General features: G+C 47.9%; 1 protein-coding gene across 2 annotated transcripts in view; it reads right to left on the reverse strand.

Annotated features, from left to right (window-relative positions):
* The window catches only part of LOC138567063 (uncharacterized), a 211,260-nt gene that overhangs the window by 19,250 nt on the left and 165,687 nt on the right, over positions 1–26,323 (reverse strand). For both annotated transcript variants that reach the window (XM_069644903.1, XM_069644902.1), the window contains exons 5-8: positions 14,876–15,024; positions 13,918–14,106; positions 483–572; positions 120–209 (exon numbers count right to left, since the gene is read on the reverse strand). In XM_069644903.1, coding sequence (XP_069501004.1) covers positions 120–209; positions 483–572; positions 13,918–14,106; positions 14,876–15,024 — 518 coding nt within the window. The remainder of the gene's footprint in view (positions 1–119; positions 210–482; positions 573–13,917; positions 14,107–14,875; positions 15,025–26,323) is intronic.

Here is a 26,323-nt window from a genome sequence, read left to right on the forward strand (position 1 = left end):
TGGTAATTCACTGGATGGATGACCCTCGTGCCCCTGCATTGTGTGCACTTGTGTTGTTTCAGATCCTTCCGTCCGCCCTGACTTTTTATTAAGAGGCAGGGAGTTACTTGTAAACCTACCAGAGGCGTGTTCTCCTCCACCGCTCGCTCCATGGCAATCTCCACCATGTTGGAAGACAGGTCCATCCCCAGTACCTGCACCCCGTGCTCCTGAGGAGGAAAGGAGGCTTCCATTAGAGAATAGTGAACCCAACACTGCAACGCTCCCACAGATGCATAAAAGGGGGAGAGGGGGGGGCAATGCCCTTCCCAAGAGTTGCTGAACACCCCGGGCCTGTGTCTTCTAGAGCCGATGAGCAACGGTGGCTAATACGCATCTACCCCCCTTCATGTGCCACAGAGCAATAGTTGCCCCCTCCTGCCAGTCATTGAGCCTCAGAGGGCATCGCAGGTGCGCCCCCCCCACTCCCAGATCACACCTACCTTTGCCATGTAGAAGTCTCCACCGCCAATGCCGCAGCCCACATCGATCACCTTCTGACCAGGGCGGAGGTCGAGCATCGCAACAAACTCCTACACACAGGGAGGATAGAGGAGGGGTGACGGGGATGAGAAGGGAGAGCAGCCAGAAGAGAAGGGGGGGGGACAAAAAGAATGCAGAGGGAAAAGCAGAGAGAATGGGTGAAATACGTATGAGAGAAATATTAGCATAGCGGAGGGAGGTGGCAAAAGAGAGCGATGAACCGAAAGAAAGAAGAAATGGAGAGGGGAACGTAGAGAAGTGGGAAAAGGAAAGTGGAGTGAAAAACGGAGAGACAGAGAGAGGACAGAGTGGAACAGTGTCAACATAGAAATTTAGAGAAAAACAGCAACAGGGTATGGAAATGGGAAAAGGGAAGGGACAAGGGCAGGGAGAAAGAAACAAAACATGAGCATCGGACATTCAATACGAACCCTTCTTCTAAATACAGACATCGTCAATAGTTCTTAGAACAAAATGCCGGCCTGTCCTCCAAGCATGTGCCAGTCAGACAGCCGCGGAGCTATGTTAACATGATTACAAATCAATGGGGGCTGTGTGAGGGGTAGGGGCGTGCTGAGTATTATTTATTTATTTGTACATTTATATCGTGCAGTCGGGATGCCAAAGTGATATAACACCGATATGTGATGCCAAAGTGAATGTTTGTTATGTTTTATGACTATAAAATCAATACATTGTTATTTTTCAAAAGAAAGCAACTTAAGAAGCCAGAACAGAGCAATAAGGGCATCTTATTCAAACAGGGCAGTTTTCAGTTGCTTCCCAAGGATTAATGGGGGTTGAGTGGTGCGCAGGTTTTGCAGGAGTTTATTCCATGCCTGAGCAACCTGCACCGGAAAGGAACAGCCATTACCTCTGACCCGCAGGTGCATGGTATCTGCAGATGGGGTCTTTCGAGCTGGATTCTGTACAGTGATGCAATCCTTCTTTAATAGATCGAGGTGCTTGTCCATATAGTCAATAGTGGAGAATGATATGTGTTTTAAAACGAGTTCTAGTAGTCACTGGAAGCCAATGTAGCTCCTTCCTACGGTCAAGTGGCACAGCGAGTAGAGCGCTCGCTTTGACATCAGTGCAGAGCCTGCGGACGCAGGTTCGAATCCCGGCAGCGCCAAACTCAGCGTTTCATCCTTCCGAGGTCGATAAATGAGCACCACACACCGTGGGTAATAATAAGCAGCGCTCAGATACCTGAGGGTTCGTAGCGCTATATAAATGCCAAATTATTATTATTATTATGAGATGAGGATGTGACATGACTGGGACAATGAGACGGGAGGGGGCTTTTCGGAGGTCCTCTCATGCAGATTTATTTGTGTGATAGAATAAACTCTGGGGGCTTTTTGAGTACGCGGCTTTGGGAGAAAGGGGGTGAAAATTAAAAAAATTGGAAAACGCATACACCTTTTTACCAAATACCCTCAGGCGGGGGTGACAGGTTTACAAATAGTTATACTGCAATTAAATACTTTTTATATCACGCCTGTCCATCGATTTTGAGCATATAGGGTTGTATGCATATCCCCTCCCCGTCTTGTTTTTCCCTTGTACTTTGGCTGTATAATGTCCTGTATTGCATAACGTCTGTACTCTGTAGCCCTGGCGTTTTGAAGGATACTCCTGCGAGTTCATACCTTTACAAAACCTCAAATGTAATAAAACTACATGCATTAAAAAGTTGAAGCTACAAGCAATTGTGGGTTACCAGACATTTGGTCGAAAAAAATTGGTCGACCAGACAAATGGTCGAACCAATTTGGTCGAAAACCAAATGGTCGAATTTTTTTTTTTTTTATTTTAACCCTTTTTTTTATTTTTTTGGGGGGGTCCCCCCTCAACCCCCTTTTTTTCTCTAAAAACCCCTTTTTTTACAAAACGAAAACCCGAAAAATAAATATATAAATAAAAAAAAAATCGACCATTTGGTTTTCGACCAAATTGCGTCGACCAAATTACAGTCGACCAGTTTTCAGTCGACCAAATGACTGGACACCGCAATTGTGTGACTGCCATTAGGTGGCGCTGTTGATCTACCGTCATTTAGGGGAGTGAGCGGTGTTTGCACTGCTTAGAGTTTTCGTGGTAGCTTAACTCATGTATGGCTAATTCTAAAAACCAAAGGAGTTCGACTTTAAAAACAGCGCCCCTCTGCACGCGAGTGGTAATCACCGCTGTTTGCTGTGCAGGGAAGGCAGGCATTTTCTGTTGCACCTTACAATTCACAACGGGCAGACCAGGAGACCACCAGAAGGCATGGGCAGCATGTGACTGCAGCCCACTTGCAAACTTTTAAAGCACCCCTCTACACAAACTCCACTATAGGTCATTGGTGCTCAGCAGCAAAGGCAGAGAATAAGCCACTTCCATACCCATTGCTAAATAGCTATGTCACCAGTTACCCTCTCAAACCCTGTGCAAGGAGTCGAGCAGGGGCAGTATACCAGGTCATGTCATGATGCGCCTTCTACTATGCTTCACAGCACCAGAAATAATCGCCACCTGATCCTCCTTTAGGACACATCCTGCCCTAATGCCACGCCCTCTTGCTACAGTTCCCTCCCCTCCTCCGATTTCACAAGCACTTAAAGCACTGGCCACAGATCAGTGTTATGCCTTCAATGAAGACATGAGGAAATAAAGACAGGGGCGTATCATGAGAATGCAACCTCTTTAATTTCTCGTAACAGACTTCCCTCCTTGGCAGTAACCCCACCTTGGCACGTGACCAGGCACCCTGTGCCGAACACTGTTAATTAGGCCTTATTCCCTCTGAGCATAAACATAGGACATTACATCTCCCCTCCACTTTTACTGACACAGGCCCACACTACTCCATTTCTTCAATCCATCTTGCGGGCCTTCAGACAGTGCTCTTTGACGGACTCCGAGACACCAGAATGCGATCTTCACTCTCACTGTCACCTGTGTCCATGAAGTCAGAGCAGCTTTCCGATGAGCTTACGGTGCCGGCATGTTCCCACCATCACGCCCTTCGTTTCCAACCCGTTAGAAGAAGGAAGAATTTCTGGTGATGTTGCCACATGGGCTCACAGTCGACACCATGGACCCCTTAATGGCGGTCACGGTCACAGGGTTAAAAGCAGGCGCCTCTTTTGACCCTCGTGGTCGACGCGCTAAAACCGAATCTCCAACTTGCAACCATGGCTTTCTGACCCTTCTACTGTTGCCGGCATAGTTCCTTGCTTTCCTCACCTTTATTTCAAGCTCTTGATGCTGCATCCGCAAAGGACACAGACCTTGGAGCCTGCGCAAGTGTCACTTTTATAATCCTCCTAAACATCAGCTCTGAAGGACACACTGCCGTTGAGCTGTGCGGGGTGTTTCAATAGTCCCTTAACAGATTACAAATGGCTTGCATGAATGACCCTTTTGTGATGGAGCATACTTGGAGTGCCCTTCAAATTTGGCCATGAATCGTTCAACAGTGCCATTAGCCTGAGGCCACAAGGGTGTGACCCTCCGTTGTTGGAAGCATAGATGTTCAGCAACCATTGCAGTCATGTCCACTGAAAGGGGAACCGTTGCCAGATTTTACTGATGTTGGAATGCTATTGTCTGCAAACATCTTATTAAGTGCTGGGATGACAGCGTGAGCCGCTGTTGAATGCACCAAATGTACTTCTAGAAAACCAAGACATTTCATCCATGATAACGAGAAAATGTTTCCCATTTGCTAAAGGCTCAAACATGTTGACCGCTACTTCGGCCCATACTTTTAATGGCATAGCTGTCATCTTCAGCGGTTCAGGGAAAGTGTGTGGTGCTACTGCCTTGATAGTGACAGTTCTCTAGCGCCTTTTGTATGTTAGTGTTGTTGGGAATGAAATGAGTCTATCCCACCCCCCTAGGCGCTTTAAGGTGAGGCGAATCCCGTTTGAGGTCGTGTAGTGTACAAGGGAGAGAGGACCATGCTATGGAACTCGGCACAGATATAATAAAGCGCGAATGATGGATACATAAACCCAGGATGCGCGAACACCATTTTGTAGTTATGGTAGATGCAGTCTTGCATGGCTGCACAGCATAACTTTAGCTCCATGAAAGAACTCGACTAGGCCCAGATCATTCTGACGAGAGGAGCCCGCACAGACAGTTCTTCCCCTTTTCCCTTCATTGTTGCAATTACTCGGTATCACTGGGAGGAATGCGCCCCGCAAGGCCGTGAGACAACACAAGGCTCCTCGCAGCGCCCATTCATCACAACTGAACTACCAGCAGACCTCTAACCCCCCACCCAGCATACCCAGAGCCATGGCCCACACCACCATCCCGACCCCCACGCTCCTGCATTCTATGATAGTGAATGAGCTCAGCCCAAATCATAAACCAACTGGACATAAAAGATGTAAGCATGTGCGACGGCTTCACCTATTTACATAAATACATCCTTTTGTAACACAAACTACACAGAGGGGTTAAATTATAGATCAAAACAAGGGTGGAGGCTGTGGGTGCGAGAGGTGCAGTATCAACAAAGCATAGAATGTGTGGGTCAGTGTGACTGTATTTCATCCTCCCTTCCCCCGGGCATCAGTCCCCGAGCCTCCTAGGTGCATGCCACAGTGATGTAGTAGTAGGCATAGTGTATTGTAGCAGTTTTTGATAATGTAACTTATGAGAGACCTGACCTTCACTCCGCGGAGAGATGAGCCCAGCTGACCCATGTGAAAACTGACAGACGGAGGAAATGTGACCCAATAGTAGCCTGGCATCCTCTATGGAGCAGGCCCAGGTATATGGTATCGCCAATCAGTGATGCCAGTCTTTACTGTATACAAATGACGTTTTCTCCCCTTTTAAACCAATGCTTGTACTAAGTGAGGTCAGAATGTTCTCGCGCAGCAGAGTTCTTTGCTGATGTCTTTGTATGCTGCAATTTAAACCTTGTGATCCTTGCAAGCTATCTCTTGGCCCATTTCCCTAGAGGGTTGTATCCAGTCTGGCATGAGCGTAAACAGGGACTTGCCTTCATTGTCCATTTGAGGGAAACATACCTTGGTTTGGAGCTGTCTCTTGGTAGACATGATCCCTAGATGTCCTGTGTGGGCCAAGTTGATTACCTTCGCTTGGAGTGCCTCAGGATGACAATTCAATTTTCCTTCAGTAGCAGCCCTTGTGGCGAGATAGACAGTAACTTCTTCAGTAGATGGAATGATTTTAGTAACTTCTGTTCGCCTTCCGATGGGGTCTCCTCACCTTTGTAGGACGCCTGCCACCTCCCTGACGACACCATGGGCCTCATTACGACCCAGGCGGTAAGGGGTTTACGGCAGCGTTAACAGCGCCGACCCTTACCGCCTGAGTACGAGGTCCCTTAGCGCCATGGCGCTTTTAACACCTGCTTTTAGCAGGTGTTAAAATCCATGGCGCTAAGGGACCATGGAGTAAATTACGCCACCGTAATTTACGGTGGCGTAATTAACGCCTTCCCCACTCCCATTATGCCCTATGGGGCAAAAATTGGAATGGGGAAGGGTAAATGGGGATTGGGGACTTACCGCCCCGCCAAGGTCGGAATGGGGCGGTAAGTCCGCCAACCACCATGGCGTAAACATAGTTTACGCCATGGTGGTAAAGTCACGGCCCAGGCGGTAACTTACCGCCTGGGTCGTAATGAGGCCCCATGTCCTTTACTCGCATTATCATTGAGTCTTGGTGCATACGTTTCAGAATTTCAGGAATGGTTGGAGATCTAGGAAGGGCATTGCTTACGATATAGTTAATGTATTGATCTGCCTTGGCTGACGGTTTCTTCTTTTGCAGTCAGGGGATATCTGGACTAGAAGTCAGCCTTATTATTGTCTTTCCCAGGCTGGTGAATGATGTCAAAGGAATATTCTTGTAGCCCCCAGCGTACAATGCGGGAGGCATCTCGGCATTTGACTTGCTGTAAATGGTTGTGTGTACCTGGTGATACTTGATGGTAAACCTTCGGCCATAGAGGAATAGGCGATAGTGTTCACATGCCAAGACGAGTGCCATGCTTTACTTTTCAGGTTGAGACAATGCACATTCTGTGGTGGAACGGCTGCGGCTTGCATGGGCTACGATCAGGCAGGCCGAGGAGGAGCCCGGCTTGAATTGAGCCAAAATTTCACTATAGACCCAGGGGGATTGCATCAATTGTAAACTAATAGGCTGTGCAAGAAGCAGAGGTGATGCGTGCTTTGATTTTTGAAACGTTTCTTTGCACTCTTTCGACTATACAAAATCTTGCCCTTTTCCAGTGAGGAGGCATAGACGTCTGCTCACGGATGCAAAATCTTGCATATATATGGCAACTGGCCATGCCCATAAAAGATCGTATGACCAACGTCGATGTCGGTGTTGGTATGGCGATGAGAGCTTGTACAATGTTAGGGCCAGGTTGTAGACCATCCTGTGAGAATATGCGTCTGAAAAATATGAATGTTGACTTGCTAAATTTGCATTTTGCTGCATTTAATGTTAAGTTGGCGTCCTCCAGTGCCGTGCATACTCGGTGCAGTGTGTCATCATGCTCAGCTGCAGATGAAACCCCAAAGCTGAGCCTCTTTTTTCGAAATAGCCCTACATGTGTGGAAAATGTGGTAATGTATCAGGTTTCTGAGTGTCATTCAAGTTGGTGGTACCCTTTGTTTATATCGAATTTAGAAAAAACGTTGCCCCGTGTAGTAGGTGCATCATATCTGTCATCCTGGGGTAAAGGTGTCTCTCTCTCTCTCAATGTACATGTTTGGAGCCCTCATATCTACACAAATGCAAATGTTTCTTCCATTTTCTTTCTTGGGAAATGGGACAATGGGTGACACCCATGGTGTGGGTCCTGTCATGTGTTCAATGATGTCTTGACTGAGGAGCAATTGAAGTTCATCTTCTACCTGTTTTTGAATGTTAAGTGGAATTCCGCGATAATGTTGTGCGGCAGGTTTAATGTCTGGGTTGATGTGCAATTTGGTCCGTTTTCCCCTTGAGTCTTCCCGGCCCAGTGAACAGCGTAGGGAACACTAACTATCATGTCCTTGGGATCAGTTGTGTATGCCGTCATAATCTGGTTCATTATGTGAACTATCCCCATTTGCATGGCCGATTTGAAACTAAGAATACTGCCTCCAGACACTTCACCTTTTACCACATATATGGTCAATTTTGCTGCTTTGTCCTTGTAGGAGCACGTGCCTTTGAACATGCCCTTGCACTCTAGTGGTGTGTCAGCCCCATAGGGTTAAATGCCAGTAGAGGCGGTTGTAGTGTTCCATGGTTTCTGAGCCCTCGATAGTTGTCCTCATTGACCACATTGACAGTAGCGCCGGTGTCAATTAAACATTCTCGGACATTGCCATTTACTTGCAGTAATACTGTCGAGTTATATTCAGCAGCTGTTTTGTTTCCTATTGCGTGGACGTACCCTCGCTTGCGCTTGGCGCTGGATGAAGATGAATCAGAATCGTTGTGGTATCTTGGCGCAGCTTCAACATAGCTCAATTTCTGATGCATCAGCCACGTACTTGCATCTTCAGGCATGGACGCTCTGCGGTTGTCCCCCCTCCTTTCCTGCTGTTGACTGGTTCTACGAGGGGACCGTCAACACCTGCTCCTCAAGTGTTTTTGTCTGCTAGTGGGAGATCTCCATGTTTTGAACCGAGACCCTTCAGTATTTCTGTTTGGCTCCATGCGATCAGCCGTCCACTGAAGATACTTTACATTTTTGCATACTGACTGGAAGTGATTTTCACCTCCACACCCATCGCAGGAATGACCGATGGCCAGACATGGGCCTACATGAGAAAAATGATATCCACACGGCGAGCATTTGCCTTGTTCCTTATTGGTGTGCTTCTCCGACGACCCCATTTGACATACGGGTGCAGTGGATGGCGATTGGATGATCTTAATGTTTCCCATAGACTCTGCTTGCATCGAGTGTGCCAGGTAAGCTCTTGCTAGCTGCAAGATTTCCTCTAGGGACTTGTGTTTTTGCAATAGCTTTTTACAAAATTCGGTCGACTCACAACTAGCAATTACCTGTGATTCTAATGCTTCATATGCTGAATAGTGTTCAAAATCGCAGTAGTTGACCCTTTTACGTAGTCTCATGACGAAATTGTCCAAAGTTTCACCCTTTACTTGAGTGGAAGTGTGGAAAAAATGTCTTTCGTAATCTGCATTTCTTAACGAACCAAAGTAGTTCAATGAATCAATGATGCTTTGGAAGGTATTTATGGCACTCTCAGGCATCTCCAACACAATGGGCCTCATTACGAGCTTGCCGGTCCGGATAAAACGGAATCAGTAAGCTTGCTGGTACCGTTGTAAATGAACCGGCCAACTCCGAGTTGTGCTCGCGGGTGCCTTTCATTCCACAAGGTCTGACCTGGCGGAATGAAAGGCACCCGCGAGCACAGCACGTCGGGTGCACAGGCACCATTATAAACGGTGCCTGTGCATCCGGCTTCCCCATTCCCATTGAGCCCCATTTATGGGGCTCAAACAGGAATGGTGAAGAATTTTTTTCTGGCGCCCAGGAATGGGCAAATACCGTGTCCGGCAAGGCCGTAATGACCCGGTAAATGCCCATTTCTGGGCGCCGGAAAAAAGGAATAAAGGCATGGCTACCGCCAGCCTCGTAATGAAGCCCAATGTCCCTTACTACTGGTCCTAGGGAGTGCATTAATATCCCTCTTGGGAGGTGCTCCTCTCGATGTATCATCGATGTAAATGTTGAGCGCTCTGAGCCATCTGTCCCAGCGTGGTGCTAGACTGCTGGTGTCGGATATATCAAAAGGCGGGGCTGCCTGTAGTTGTAAAGATTCATGGCTTCCCTCCTCTCTGTGGGGCAGATTTGCAGAGGGGGACGATGTGGACTGAGCTGCGGAGCTGCTGACACCCTCCTCATCAGACATGCTGGCAGGGATTTAAGGGAGGAGTTGGTAGCTCTCACCTTCTTGTGATGTGATGTGATGTTGCAGAGGCCTTTCGCCTTGCACACATGTGATGTGGGCGAGGTGTAAACTGCAGACCTGGTGACCAACCACCGTGCTGATAGACTGTTTCAGCAATCAGGGCAGGTAGGTTGTAAATACGAAATAGCATACTTCAGGAAGCCCCATGCTTCTAGTGTTAAGGCGTTCGGGATGGCAGGCCCCAACGAGCCTTATGAGCTAAGCCTCAGGCCATGCCCAGCACCACCCTCTGTGTTACGACCGTAGAGCGGTCAAGGTTCAGGAAGAGGTAGGCGCTTTGTTGCATGCAACGCTGTCGATCCGGCAGGAGAGACACTTTGCATGGGCCCGGCGATCTCAGCTGCAGGAGACGTTGCGAGTCTCTCACTGCGGCACGAGCAGGAATGAAATCCTCGTCGCCATTGTTATACTTTCAGTGAATTCAATGAGGACAAGAGGCAATAAAGACGGAGGCGTAATATGGGATTGTAACCTCTTTAATTTCTCGTAACAGGCTGCCTTGGCACGTGACCAGGAACCCTGCGTCTAACACTATTAGTTAAACATGAAAAGGGTACGAGGCAAAGGCCTTGTTCCCTATCAATATAAACATTACAATCATGTTGCTGGAAAATGTGGACGAATCACAGTAAGAAAGAGGAAGGAGTTTGTCTGCTACCAGTGAAAAGGGGGTAAATCGTCCCTTGCTGCCAGGAAAAGTGGGGCGAGAATGTAACTGAACATTGGGACACAGAATGCAAAAGCAACTATAGGACCTCACTAAATAACTCATTGGACCTAAAAGATTCTTTTTTATAAAGCATCACTGCCATCTAGTGGCAACTGAACAAAAGTGTAGTCACTGCTGCAGCAAAGGGCTCGCTATTGACTAATTAAAATCGCAAAAGCGGAAACAGGGTGTTGATAAAACATTCCTTCAACCCAAAGCAGAGAGTTGAGGTCATCAAAAGGCACCAGCAACTCCGGAGAACCGCCTCGAAGAAGCTTCTGGCGGCAAAGCTCGCATTGACCACCACCACCAGGGGAGGAATTGTGCCGAAACAAGGCAAAGCTCTGATCCGGCAACCAATGTCTTGCCGGAGCGGTGTTCCGTGTAGGCACCTTGCCCATTGGGGCACTGTGCCACTGGGGGGTTTGCTTTTTGCAAAGAATGTTATGAAGTCCCTGCGATGGAGCCTAATGGCAGACGGAAAGCTCTGAGCGCGAGGAGACACTGTGTTGGGACTAAGCACCGTCCTGGCTGGTCCAATTGCAAACAATGATTGGATGTTTGCTTCTAATCCTTATGGTTCACCAGAAGCTGAATAGCAGCTTCGGCTTCCAATCATAAGGAGGAAAAAGCAGCCAATCATTTTGTTTGCGGAAGTGCAGTGCATCATACTTAGCTTCCTTGAGGTGATCCTCTTCTGCCCCGTCGCCATCTTGGAGTGCTGAGCCCTGCATGCTTTGTCTTCCATCAAGATGCGAGTTGTTACTAATTTAGATAAGAAATTATATTCCCGTGCTCGTCACATGCTCAAAGCACCTGTTCGCTTTTTGTAATGCCTCTGAAAAGGAAGCTGGGGGTTCAGCAGGCAAGAAGGGTCGTTTAAACAGCACAACAAAAAGATGATTTTACGAGTTTGGCGTGGCAAACGCCTTGATCCTTTGTAGCTTGAGTCTCTCGGGCTAGTTCACGATGCGTGCAGCACTGCCCTGTCAGCGTGGCGTCACTGGCAGGTAGCGAAAGACGGCGAAGGAAGCACCTGGGGTTTTTTGAAACTCAGGAATTGTGACGAGGAGATTAAGAAACAGCAAGCGATGGATACCGTGGATTATTGCTGTTCTGGTAACTCAATCTCTCTTGTCCTACTCACTGCATCCTCTTGCATTCTGGTACTTGTAGTCACGCTATCAAATTGGCACCATGTGGTGCTACATCTTTCTACAGACCTCTACTATGCACTCTGGGAATTTTAGGTCTATCTTTATAACGGGAAAAGGAGCGATCTCAGGTTGCTCCATGTCAGGTGTGAGTAGGTAGTCCAGTCTTGGCTTTTCAGTTGCATTGAGTGTGCACAGTCCTGCATTTACAAAGAAAAAAGCAACACAAGACGAAAACAGGACGCGCACCTGTTATGTGACATTTCTGAATCTCTAAACCTGTGTTCAGAGCTGTCAAGTGGAGTTATTGTGTGTTCTGGATATTTATTTTCTTATGTACTGTGACGAATCAAACCTGCAGAGCACAAATTCCATTATTTGCGCAAAAAGGGTTCTTTTGAATCACTTTAAGACAGGTTTAAAATTGCAGACGTTCTTATGTTCCCATAATGCTCTTTGCTTTTATGCAAATCACCAGGATTGTGTTCTATGAAGAGATACTGTATTGTGTGACATTTTCTGGGGCCGCGCCCCTCCAACGATGAGAGGGTTCCCCCGATACATTTTTTTCCATTTGCAGCACTGACCACCACTAAATAAATTCGGGCATCCTCATTTGATGATGCTGGGCGATGACGATTGGCTGCCAATCTTTGAAATATCCCTTTTAATACAAGCATCAATGCGCAGCGTAGGAGAGCCGAGGGAGCACAAAAATAAGCCTTCACCTCTCTTAAACGACACTCACATTCCTGGCTTAAATTCAGCCCATCCAAATCATATTGTTTCAGTTCCTCCGGTTTTTTTTTCTGGGTGAGAGGTTTTTCAAATAAATACAATTTCTACTTGCTCTTCAGAAGCCTTAAATTGTGGCTTCATTGTGCTAAACGAAGCCGCTTTGTATTCTAAATGCATTCAAAATATGACCTGTTCTAGGGTGTTGGGCAGTGATGACGAGTGTATAGGGTATTCTTGCTGTCTTGGCAAGCACAGGTAAAGACGAGACCCTACTGCGCAAGTGAGTGACTGCGCTATTAATATAAATAATACATAGGAATGTGACGGCATGGAGATTATGGTACTAGAATCTTGAGTGATCACAACATTGGGGTTCTATGCAGACTTGCCTACATTCCAAAATGAAAAACCCGGAAATCTAAGACACCGGATGCCCCTCCCACATGTTCGCAAGGCCCCGCACACACATTTAACAAAATCAGTGAAACATTATGCTGTGTAGTGACTTACGCAAGATATGGGCGAGATTTGCCCACGGTACAGTGTGTCTGCCCACACTTTCATGTAACTGGCCACTATAGTGTTCTCGTAGCCAATCACATGGACATGTGGGAGGAGTTGTAGGGATGGCTGGAAAATCCAGAGACTCCACTCTCTTCCCCGGAGAAGAGCGTAAAAACCCAGAGTCTGCGGGCTAAACCCAGAGACTAGTCAGGTCTGCTTCTAGAGCACACAGTGACGTGGATCTAAAGGTCTCAGCAAACGGCATTTCAATGTCCTTAGTAAGGGGACCAGGGAGTCTGAATTAAGGGGTTTCTAAGGACACTTGTCAGTAGTAATTTGAGGCCCATAGCTTGAGCCACACAGGAAGGAGGCTGAAACCTATAGTAAGAGGATTCCTTGGCCGGTCTTAGTCTGCAGGCTGGCCTCTACTGGGCTAGGGGAGGAATTCAAAGGCCCACTAGCGCCGGGGATCCCGAGGGCACTTACTCAGGGAGCGGTCCAAAGGGCCAATACTCAGCAGATTCTAAGGACCTTTCCTAGAGGGGCTTCTGAGGGGCCCCTATTCAGGAAGATGTCTATGAGACCCACCTGAGGGACTATAAGGGACAACGAAGACCACACTAAGAAACTCATGTTGCTGTGGATGTTAAATGGGCCACACGCTGTGAAAAGCATGAAGGTATACACTGTATGTCTTTGTGTTTGGGGCTAACGCGCCAGAGATATGCACCAAGAGTCTCCATGCTCCATGCAGGGAATCCACCAGTATCCCTGCTTGTATTGGATGGGATCTCTATGGAGTCTGCATGGCCTTTCATGCGTGAAAAGAGCAGGGAGAGTTCATAGGGATCTTGTAATGATGGCCATGTTTGTGCATGGTGGCCGCCATAATCCGTCCAGGTGGAAAATGTCTAAAATCCAGCCGAGCGGAACTTGGCCACGTAAGTGGATAAAGTCTGGGTCTGCTCCGCTAGAACCGCAGCAAAATGATGGCGTAAGCAATGATTCTAAGGACTCATTCTGAGAGGGGAAATTCTAAGGGCCCCCAACTATAGAGTGGATGAGTGGAATATAAGGGTTTCTACTGAGGGAGAGTCCAACGCTGCTACTAGTAAGTAATCCGAATCAGTGGTCTGTGCCTTCAGTTCAACACAAATGTTGATGCCAACAAAGCCCTGTGCTGCCGTCAAAATGTTACAGAATATGGCCGGGGATAGGACACTCAGTGTTAGCCTTCGCACACCTAACCACGCTCTGCCCCATTATACAGCGAGGATCTCTGCTCCGTTCTAATCATGTGTCTTACCTTAGTGGTCTCTAGCCCACCCGTGCTGACAAAGCCAGGGCCGAAGATCTTCTCGTATCGCAGGATCCCTCGCCGTGAGTACTGGTTGTTATCCAGAAACTGCTGGAAGGTTTCATAGCCCTGGTTGGCTGAACGGTCTCGGGGCACGCTCTGCAGAAGCCAGCAAACTTGGTTCTGATTACCCTTCAACTATGGGACAGGGAGGAGTGAAGAGGAGAACACATGGTTAAAGAACCTTGCCCTTTAGAACACTCCACAGATAAAGAACACTCCACAGGTACACTCTATGTCGTTGCTGGTACTTTATGGGCTAGGCCTCATCCTTGCTTTAGGAATCATAAAACTATAGATGTATTAATAAAACATTTTATTATCTACATAAAAATTTATACTCTTTTTTTCTATTTTATGCAAAAAATATTTTCTCACATTTTTATAAAAAGTTTACAAACCATTTAAAATCACAAAAGTCCCGGTTTTGATACTACACACAGTCATTTTTTCCTTGGTACCTCCTGGCTCAAATCCCCACTTTCTTTGTCTGTTGATTTTGAAATCCTGAGTCAATACTCCGTCGGTTAAAAAAGTTTTGGGTTCCTCCATTTGTAGAATAGTGCCTTTAGAACACTTGCCTTCACACCCAGAAAACTCAATTCTACTACACAGGCCCGCCAGCACATCTCACTCCTGACAGCATCAACGTCTGCAATTTCAGGGCACAGAGACAGCTCTACCAATGCATCTCAATCATGAGGTCAGAAACTCTAGGGCTAATACATACAGACACACACACACACTCTTCTGAGACTGGACCTGAAATGTCGATTCTGAGCCAAACACACAACTCTGCCACTTCATCTGAATCCTGACCTGCAGCATAACAGACTACTATATAACTAGCAGCCCCAAACACAGCTCAGCCAGTGAAACCCAAGCCAACAACGTATACGCTCATTACCTTGATGTACGTCTGCACCGACTTCGACATCACAATCTCGAACCCGTAGCTGTTTTCGGCATCCCTTGCGTGCACCACCGAGGTAAGGAGGTGGTTGTACTGGGCAGGTTTGCGATAAACCGTGGGATTGAAGCTTCTCTTGCTGTCTCCTGTTTGAACAAGATAATATTTTGGATAGTGAAGTTGTTTCACTTAAGGGAACCATGAATTGGCATCGGAGTCAGTGCAATAGCAACTCCTGGTGAGTAGTAGTTCCAAGCACAAACTGGGTAACTATCAGACTATAGAAATCGTGGGCGTCCGGTATGCCATGTTTTGATGCAAGCCTTTTGGCGCCGGCTGATTTGGTGCACCACTTTGGCCGCAGAGCCCCATTCGGCGTGGCCCGAGTGGCGCGAAAGCCAATTCAGCGCCGGACATTTGTCGAGACGCTGTTAAGACGCGGCTGACAAAGCAGCCTATGTGTGAACAGCTCTCATGCCAAATTCCAGTAGGTGGAGAATTCTTTCCCTATTTAAAGCAGGTTATCTTCTCAAACTGTTTTTGTACCTGTCCCCGAATTTTACTGTCCTTTGCGTGATGTTCAACTGCATGAAATGCTGTCACTTTGCTGCTCAACACACTCACAAACAGCACTCTTCCAACGGTAACATCTCACCTTTCAATTTTCACACTTTGTTAAGGCCATACATACCATTTTCTAAGAAAGAGCGATGCCCAAAGTCCTTTTCATACTTTCAAAAGGATTACAAACTTAGAGGAGCCCCTGCCCGAGTGAGGGCTGGCCATTTTCCCGCCTCTGCCAGCTGACCTGGAATGCTGGCAATCTGGCAGTGAGGTGAGTGGACAGCTGCATGGGTGTAGTTACATGGCAGCATTCAGGTATAAATCAACATAACATAACATTTATTCACGGTTGACTCTCCGGGTTGACCCATTACCCTTGATGGCATCTAATCCTCGATTTCATCAATGACGTGTCCCGTATGGACCCCAAATTCCCAAGGGCAGAGCTTGCATTAGGTACCTTATTTCCCACGCCCCCGTGCCCCAGGCCCCAGGCCGTAAGAAGTACGGCACGATGGAGGGCCTGGGGGGTTAGGCGCAGGGTGGGGGAGAAACGGCGCAAAAGCCGAGGGGAGGGGTGGCCAGATAGCGCCCTCACCCCAGCGTTGCCAGGAAATGGCACAACGATGCCAAGGAAAGGTGTGAGGGGAAACAACAGGGGGACAGGGGGAGGTCCAGCCCCCCAAGGGAAGAACAAAGGGGTCTGGGGGTATAAGTAGTCCCCAGAAAGAAGGAAGGAGAAGGAAGGAGCACAAACCAGGTAAGGAGCTCACCTCATTCGGGTAAGCTACTAGGGCCTGGAAAAGGGGGGGGGGGGGGGAACGTTTACGGGACATCAATTCGGAAGCCGGAGGTCTGCGTGAGAAGGACCAGCCGGCGTGCACAGAGGGAAGACCCGAGACGGGCAGCAGCGCCGGGCAGCAACGTCGGGGAGCCGTGTCGAGATAGCCGCAGGACCCACCAGCCGTGCAGGGTTTTCATCGGCGGGATCCAGAAGAGTAGCAGAACCATTGCGGGCACCCCCGAGGAAGGAGAGCAGGTAAACGGCATCGCTCGCAGGGTACAGGCGGGCAGACGAGGTCCCGGGAGGAGCGGCCAACCCGGAGGCACGTAAAAGGAAGGAGCGGTGAAAAGGGGGCAGGGCCGGAACAGTAGGAGCAACATTACTCGGAAAAGGCCCGGCTGGGGAAGAGCAACTAATTATTAAAGGGGACAGGCACAAAATAAACAAGTAGCTGTGGCGCACACAGTAACGATTGTGGCTGGTACATTGGAGGTTGGGGGTTTGAGCCAATCCAACAACAACACAATTCTGATTTTTGTACTGGAAGTTAGATGCCTGAGTGAAAGGTTTTCTTTAGCGGGACCCAGCATCAGGGAAGATGAGCGTTTAAATTCCAAAACAAAACGTTCCATTTGCAGGAGATGCGCACGGCGTTGCCAGGAAAAGGCAACGCTAACCTTGCAAGATTGTTGCCAAAGTGAGCCGCAGGCTCACAGAGCAGCGGGGGAGGGGCCCAGGTACTGCAAACAGGTTGGGAAAACGTGCCAGGAGGAAGTTTATGCAATTAAGGGGAGATTAAAAAATCAGCGAAACATTTACTGAGGCACGATAGATTGGGGCAGTAAAAGGAAGTTAAAGCAATAAGAACAAGCAAAACGGAAAGAAGCGGGTCTTTGACAGTGGGGCCGGTACAAGCCACAAAGATGATTTAAGGAGCGGCAACGCTCAAGAAAGGCCCTGCTTGCAAGATCTTAAAGGGGCAGGCACGCAAGATCAACAAGAGGTTTCTTTGGAGCGTCAACGTTCAGGAAAGGCCCGGCTTGGGGAAGAACAGTGATTTCATTAAGGAGACAAGCACGAGGGGTCACGATGGTACCCTGAAGAAAGTTTCAAGGGACAGCAACATTTGTTACACAGCAGTAACTTGAGGATAGGGGGCAGAAGCAGAAACAAAGTGAGCAAAGAAGAGAAAAAATACACCAAAGAGGGAGCATACAGATAAAATAAAAGAAGCAATAAAAAAATAAATTAAAAAAAGGGAAAGGGCAGATTGCAGCATAAAGGAAGAATTCAAACAAGAAGGATGGCGGAGGAAAGAGCGAGGAGGGCACAGGATTTCAGTGAATGGGACAGAATGGCAGAAAAAGAGTATGGGGCCCAATGGGTTCTGGACATCATCCAAAAGGAGGAGAGGGCAAAGGTAATGTCGCCTTTGCTGATCAAGGAGTCCAGCGACAGCAAAGGAGAAGATGCAGTACCACAAGGACAGAAGAGGGGGAGAGAAGAGCCAAGGAGATTAAAAGACCAGACGGAGGCACCCAGGAAGAAGAAGAAGAGGAAGGAAATGAATAAAGGTACGGTGAAAAACGATGATAAAGTTGGGAGGCAAATTGTAAAAATGTTAAAAACCTGCATCACAGGTACGGGTAAGTCGCCCAAAACCAGTGGCAGGAAGGGCAGAGGGCATAGGAGACACAGGGAGGAGCAAGGGGTTTCATCATCAGAAGCAGAAAGCAGTGACGATGAGGAAAGGGACCACCTGAAGGCAGGGGTGAAGTGGAAAGGGGTGGTAAGCAAAGAAAACAGAAGGGCTCTGGTATAGAGGGAGCAGGAAGAGGGTCAGGGGGGCAGGGTCAGAGCATACCCCGGTCCCCACACCTCAAGGGGCACCGATGGTACCCAGTCCACAAGGGGTCCCGCCAGGTCCCAGTCCCCAGGGGATTACACCCAGTCCGCCGGTGGCACCCGTAGGTACAACGGAAGCACCTGCGAGAGGGAACCCACCGCAGGGGGTGGAACAACTCAGGTGTAGTGGCAGCAGTCACAGCTGGCAAGCAAGGGGGGCCAGCCATAACTAAGTATGGCAGGCCAACAATGGGGAAAGATGCACAGGGCCAGTCTATGAAAGCAATGGCATGGTATAAGAACGACAAGGTGAAAGAAAAAATCTAGAGGAAGGAGTTCATAGCCATTTTTTCCCTTTTAGAATGTCAAAAGAGAGGAATGAATGTGTCAATAGAAGACATAAAGGAGGATGAGAAAGGCTTACTAATGAGGGCGACAGTAGTGAAGAGCTTTGATAACTGCGTAGCAGCCTTTCGGATAATGTTCACCATTATATTGGAGAAATACCCAGATGACGGGGAAGCATTAGTAACATATCAACAAAGGGTGTTGAAAGTGTACAAGGTATTCGGGGGGATGCATGGAAAGAATACGACCATGGATATGGGGTGGGGATGAGGAAAACATTAACCTATACATATTTAATGCATTGAAGGAAAAATTAGACTCCAGGGAACAGAATTCAGGTGGGCAACAGATAAGGCACTATTGGCAGAATGAATATAGGGGCGAGGACAGGTATAATAACAGAAGGTACGAAAGTAGCTATAATAGATCCAGGGAGCAGAATTTTCGAGATAGGCAATATGGGTCACAGAGAGGTTGGCAGAGCAGCATACCACCAACGGCCCAGGGGGGCGGCAGCCTAAACACGTGGGAACCACGGGCAGAGCCTGCGCAATGTCGGAATTTCGGAAAAGGGGTTCCATGTAGCTGGGGCTGGGGCTGGAAGTGCAAGTTCAGCCACAAGTGCGAGAAATGTAGAGGAGACCACAGCAGCACCATGTGCACCAGAGCAAAAAAAAAAAAAGCACCCAGCAACAGAAGCAATGAGAAGCGGAACTAGGGGCTGGAGCGAGAAGGGGGCCACACCAGTGAAAATTGAAAAAATGGAAGAGTGGTTCCAAGCATCCCCAGATCAAGAGGCTGCCGAAGTGATCAGAAGAGGTTTCCAGGAAGGGTTCAACATTCCAAGAAAATGTGGGGGTAGGCAGGCAAAGGGGCATGGATGGCGAAGGAAGATATATAATCAGCCGTCCAACTGTTACCGAGTTTCCCGCTGGCAGGGGAAAAGACGAGGGGCCCGACGCAGACAATCCAATTGTTGGGGATAGAAATTGACTTAAGGCATGGGGTATGCCGGATTCCAGAGGTTAAAGTGGCAGATGTGCTGGAAACAATAAATAACCTAAAAGGGAGAAACAAGGCAATAGTAAGAGAATTGCAGGCATTAGCAGGGAAGCTAAACTTTGCTGAAAGGGTCATGCCACAAGGAAAAGCTTCTCAAAGAATTGAGCTAAGGATAAGAGGGGCCAAGATGGGGCACCACAGAGTCAGGATAGGAGGGGGAATCAAGAGACATGAAAGTTTGGGGAGAATTTCTGAGGTCATTTAATGGGTCGATCATCGGCGCTCGCCCACCAACAAAGAGGGAAAAAGAGTGTTGTTCACGGATGCAGAAGGAAGTTTTGGTTTTGAGGCAATACTAGGGAGAGAGTGGTGCGCAGAGAAATGGCCAAGGTCATGGCAGGAGGCAGCATGGACTAGGAATATCACGTCGATGGAACTTTTTCCAATCGGGGTAGCATTGTGTGCATGGGGAAAGGTGCTAAATAACAAAGAAATGGCGGGTTGGTCGGATAACATGGCAGTGGTGCACGTGTTGAATAAAGGGAGTGCATCGTGCCCAGTGGTATTGGAATTAATGAGAGCCATCACACGGGAATGTCTAAAAAATGTAATGCATGCATAAGCGCGAGGCATGTGTGAATCTTTGGAGGGGGCGTTTGCCAAAGGGAAAAAAGTAAAGCTGGGCGGCAGCACACTTAGCCGCAGTTGCATACACCACAAAGGTAGCCGGTGTACCAGATCCAACAAACAGCCCACGGGTAAAGTATGAAATGAAGGGTTGGGCAAAGTTAGAAGGGAAGAAACCGGACAGCAGGAGGCCCCTGAATTTTGGGAAACTGGTGGTTCTGTTGAAAATATTACAAAGCACATGTAGCAGCATAGATTAAACAGCCCTGTTCAGGGCAGCATTCGCCTGGGCATACTAGGGGGCCTTCAGGGTAGGTAAACTAGTAGCCCGTAATACGATAGCAGGGGATGGCCTGTCAAAAAGCGACGTTCGCATAGGGAGCAAGGGCAGGTCCATAATGTTGAGAAAATCCAAAACTGACCAGGCAGGAAAGGGGAGAGCTATAGACCTCAACTGCATCAGAGAGAAGGACCACTGTCCCAGATGCATTACACAGGCATTACCAGAGATCTGACCGGAGGTCGGCCGGCAATTGCTAATACACAGGGACGGCAGCGCACTCAGCAGGTACCAGTTCAGGGTGTTGGAGGAGCGGGGACGAAATAGAGGCGCTTTTGGGGGGGGACCTGAGCGGCCGAGGCAACACCCACTCAGGTGTGGCGGCACGTGTCCAGGAACGGATGCCTAAGGGTAACAAAGACTTGGTGAGGAGAAGTTTTGGGCATCCACAAAGCTGGACACGAAGTGCCCAAAAGCACATTATTGTTATATATATGTTTTCTGTGTATTTTCTGTAAGAAAATAGAAAGCCTACGGCCTATAATTTTTCCACAACAAAATTGGTCTTCAATTTTATTCCATAAGTAGGGGTCAGGTAACACGAGCGAAGGGAGCCCACACTACTCAGCCTATGCCCCAGGCCCCGGGCTGTAAGAAGTACGGCACGATGGAGGGTCTGGGGGGTTAGGCGCAGGGTGGGGGAGAAACGGCGCGAAAGCCTAGGGGAGGGGCGGCCAGATGGCACCCTCACCCCAGCGTTGACAGGAAACGGCACAACGACGCCAAGAAAAGGTGTGAGGGGAAACAGGGGGAAGTCTGGGCCCCCAAGGGAAGAACAAAGGGGCCTGGGGGTATAAGTAGTCCCCAGAAAGAAGGAAGGAGCACAAACCAGGTAAGGAGCTCATCTCATTTCGGGTAAGCTCCTAGGGCCTGGAAAAAGGGGAAGAAAAACATTTTACCACCCAACCCCCCCAACCAAGATAACGAAAGAAGAAGGAAACAGGCAGGAGCCGGAACGCTGAGTACTTTCTTTGGTACACGGTACAAGAAAGTCGTAGGCGGCACGTGTCCAGGAACGGATGCCTAAGGGTAACAAAGACTTGGTGAGGAGAAGTTTTGGGCATCCACAAAGCTGGACACGAAGTGCCCAAAAGCACCTTATTGTTATATATGTTTTTTGTGTATTTTCTGTAAGAAAATAAAAAGCCTACGGCCTATAATTTTTCCACAACAAAATTGGTCTGCAATTTTATTCCATAGGTAGGGGTCAGGTAACACGAGCAAAGGGAGCCCACACTACTCAGCCTAAGACTAACCTCACATTGCTGGATGTGACGAATCCACTTAAGCCGGAGTGCAGGAGCCTGGCCGATTCTGTGAGAAACCGCTTCTGTGCATGCACGAGCACAAAGAAAAAATTGAGAATAAAAGGGGCTGTGGTAGTGCCAGGGACTCATCTCTTTGGAGACTACCCTCTCAGTGAGAGCCCGTGCTGCGACTATAGGCCCACCTGGTGGTGGCAGCCTGCCAAAAATTCTGTATGATTTGTATGGCAGGAAGGGGAAACGGAATATCCGTTTCCATCTCCACACCCTCTCTGCCATGGAAATGCAGCAGAATTTACGTTCACGCTGGCCGGAATGCTGCAGAGTCCTATGGAATCCGTCAATGTTTGCAACCAGCATAAAGCGGGAGGATTCCAGAGGAATGCAGAGTAAACGTCAGCCGCCATTTGCACTGCCAAGAGCAAAACAAAGCCATACAGGCCACCTACATTAATACCTTGGTTTTGCCTTTTGTAGTGCAAATTGTAATAACGGCGCTGCGGGCAGCTGTTTAGTCCTCTCCATACAATATAGAGGGATTAAAATAAAATAAAAATGCCCCGTTGTGTTGAATTCATCTTACTTAAAACCATATAAAATATTTTAATGGGACACCGATCAGTTTGCTTAAAAATATATATTATGTTCTTATTTACATACCAGTCACGGGGGCCGAAATGATGTTAAATGGGTGGTGGGGCCACAGGCATATTCACTAAAGGTATCCTAGTAGTGCCCACTCATTCAGTTCCTGGTTTGGGTTTCAGTCGCTGCAGGAAGTGAGCTTAAGATGGCCAAAACAACACATATAAAGCAAGCGCACTGCAATTCTTCAACGAATGCCCCTCACGCTGCTGCTGAGGCCAGGCGTGTCCATTCAGTGTAGGAGTCGGGTGCTCCTTTCATCTTCAAAAGCCACCTGAATTGCTGAATTTAGATGCAATATATTTATTTTTAATACAAAAATGTGACTGCATCTGGAGCACTGGTTAATGGAAGGAGGAGCTCTGACTTTGGATGGCATGGGCGGTCGTGGAGAGGGTCAGGTGAAGGTGTTAAGGGGGCCTTTCAAGATGATGGTGCCCTCCACCCCACTAGCAGCGAGAAAACCTGCAAGCAAATACTAACAACAAAATGCATTGACCCCGTGGAGAAAACCTGCAAGCAAATACTAACAAAATGCATTGACCCATCATAGGTGAAGGATTTTTGAAAGCAAGGGGTAGTGCAAAAAAATGTATAAATGTTTTTGGAGCACAAGCAGGTTGAATTGGTGCAGTTGTGCCTCCCGGTGCACATGTGATCACACAATACATATTGTATTGTACTTGTCATTTGTGTAGCAGCACTTTTACCATTATGATAGTCTCAATGCGCTGTTAGTGGGAACGCCCTCAGAGGACCGAAGTCCAGAGCGTTGGAGGCCCTGGAGCGCGATTATGATGCGTGTGTGCATATATAAAGAGTAATGGGGTGAAGTTTTGTTTCTCATACTTCTGAATGCTTTTAGCATTTCCCGTGATGGGTGACAGGTCTCTAGGAAAAACATAATCATAACAGGACATTGCTAAATGCAATAGTTGTGTAGTGGATTACTGCATTGTAGATGTGTAGGCAAGGAAAGAGTAAACACTTGGGCCCTCATTCCGAGTTAGGACTACACCATGGAGTAAATAGCTCCATGGAGCTATTTACTCCATGGAATACCGGCATGGTGAATGGAGTAATTTCTGGTCTATTCCAAGGTTGGATGGACCGGTAATTCCCCATTCACCATAGCCCTTCCCCATCCCTGCCCCCAAAGGGCTCAATGGGAATGGGGAAGGAGGTAATTACGGCACCGTAAATTACGGTGCCGTAATTTACTCCAAGGTCACTTTGCGGGTCCCGTAATTTACTCCTGCTAAAAGCAGGAGGTAAAGAGGGACCCGCAAAGGGAACTCGGAATACGGAGGTAAGGGATTACCGCCATCGGTGCCCTTACAGGTGCCGGTAATCCCTTACCTTCAACCTCGGAATGACCCCCTTGGACTCTACACACTCACCGTTTACGGTAAAAGTCCACAAGCTGTCTGCAAGTTAGTGTTTTCAGAAACATAAAATTAGTAATAGACATAGAAAAAAGACATTCATTCACTAGCCTCTACATTGCTTTATTACCCTTTTAACAGAGAATCAAGGCACAAGCTGAGGCTGTGCGTTGGAACACATTTACCAAGGAAGCCACACTTTTTAGCTTCACTGTTGTGAGGCCTCAATGCAGTATATTTCATATACTAAAAAACAAAACTTTGACAAGCTGGCCAAATAGCACAGCGAGCTGAGCACTCGTTTCTGACATCCGTGTATAGCCTGTTGGTGCAGGTTCGAGTCCTGGCAGGGCCAACTCAGCCTTTCATGCTTCTGAGGTGGAGAATTTGATTACTACGCAGTGGGTAATGAGATCAACTGTTATTACAGCGCTTTGATGCCCTTGGCTGAGCTAGCGCTATATGAAAACTGGTGCTAATTTAATAAATGTGCAATTGTTTGACATATGTACAAAACCACAGACCTGTTTCACACTGCCTATGGCTCTTTGGTGTGGTACAGTGAATATGCTTGGAGGTCAGTGAAATTCATGGTGGGGCTCTTGTTGAGCAACATCAATGATAAAGCAAGGGGAGCCTGCCATTGTGCTTTGGTATGTTTAACAGGTTTTTTTATGAGCCAAATCACCACTGTAGTAGATTCAGGACACCGAGGCCTGTCTGTAGAGTAGCATACTGGGCCCCCGCCAAGAGTGTCCACAGCAAACGTATTCTCTATTGCAATCCGTGAACCGCACAGCCTCCTCACGCAAAGTCCAAACTCTAGGAATGTTGCACTAGATCCCAGGCACAAGCAGGCAGATCAAGGACTTAGTCGGCGAGAAGGTGTCCGAGACCCTGTGATAAGCAAGGTTTGACAGCGTGCACCCCTCAGCCTAGTAGAGTTTGACACAGGAGGACACGGAGTCAGAACTTCAGAGAGTAGTAGAGCCTCAGAGTCATAGACAGTGACTGTCTTTTTGCCTCCGCACATTCAAATAAGAGGGTCTCTGTGTCACTGTCCCTGAGATTAGAGAGAGTCACTGTACTCAGGCAAGGATGGGCAAGCTATGGTTACGGACTTGTTCTTTCTCACCTTTTTATAGACTGGTTTGTCACTATCCATTGTCTAAGTTGGAACATTATGTCAATGTTTGGTCTTGGTGGACGCGGCATGGATGTATTACATGCAAGGCGTGCTTCCCAGTCACAGCAGGTTAGGAACAGATCCAGGTGCTTCTAAGCAATAGCACGAACATTAGGTGCCTGTGTTAATGGATGTGGTATGTTCACTGTGTTTCATCTTATCTATTCTTTCAGAAATATTGGGAGGGTCTATCCCTGAAGAGACCGCTGTCCCAAAACACATAGGGTGCTCTTGCCTGACCCTCATTAATAGAGCTTTGTTTATTTAAATTCTTTACAGTATTTTTCACTAATGTTAGTTACCTGGTTGGCTATTTAAAGGACATTTCAATGTATTAAATATTGGTATACATGACTTTAGTAAAATAATGAACCTTTTTGGTTCCCCGTTAACAGTGTGCAGTTGGGCTCTGGACAGTTCCTTTTGCCTGGACACTTTCTTAGAAGACTGGAACCAGTGTCACACTCGCTCAGCCAAAAATTGCCCCCCGAGATATAGCTTCTCTTGCACGAAGAGTGTCTGAGGCAAAGCCTCTTACACAGAGTGTGTCAAAATCATAACCTGGGCATTTGTCCATGATTGTACCAACACGCTTGCTCATTCCATTCGCCCCCTTTGGCACCCCACCAAGGAAAAAGGTGCAGAATGAGACATTCTTACTTTGTTGGCATAAAAGGCTGCAGATTTATTTTCACAACATTGTTTATAGCTACCAAGCTCAAAACACTGCAAACCAAACTTTGTGCTCCTGGGCTGGGGGAGTGCCATTTGTTGGGGGAAGCCGAGCTCTCATCAATACCTCCAGCACCTTTGCTGCTTAGGCAACCAAGAGCTGCTGGTTGCGAGAAGAGCGTAAACCCTTCCCGCTTTTCCACGGCTCATTAGTAGCCTGTATCATGCCACTGGTCGCAAACCACAGCCTCGCCGTTCTGCGACAGCAACGGCCAGGCCTTGCAATTTCGCCGTCCTATAAGCAGGGTGGATGGGAGGTAAACAAAAGAAGACTGGTTCTCCTTCCATGAGCGCCCGATGGCGTCCTTCTGCTGCAATGTCCGGTGGGCCCACACAAGGCTTCTCAAAGCCCCCCTGACCCGCAAACTTCTTTTGACTGCTTTCGTGGGCATGTTTGCCCATTTGGCGGGTTTCCAGCCCCTCGGTATTCCCGGGCTTACATGCACTCCTCCCCCCTAACCCGGGGGGGGGGGGGGAGGACAAAGGCCCGTTATTTGAGCGCCTCCTCCATTTCTTTTGTCGTCACCTCCAGAACCACTGAGACTAGACATGCTTCAGAGGCAGAGATTCTTACAATAAGGGTATCTCAGATTCATAGCTCCTCAGACTGGCATGAGCTCAGTGCCATCAACCTTCAGACAAGGAGGGATCTAACCCAAAGCCAAACCCTTCCGAGTAGGAGGTTGTTGGAATTAGAGCCCTCTCTGTAGAGGAATCACAAT

This window comes from Ambystoma mexicanum, chromosome 2p (genome assembly GCF_040938575.1).
Source record: "Ambystoma mexicanum isolate Mex_15411 chromosome 2p, UKY_AmexF1_1, whole genome shotgun sequence".
In the NCBI taxonomy this organism is placed as follows: Eukaryota; Metazoa; Chordata; class Amphibia; order Caudata; family Ambystomatidae; genus Ambystoma; species Ambystoma mexicanum.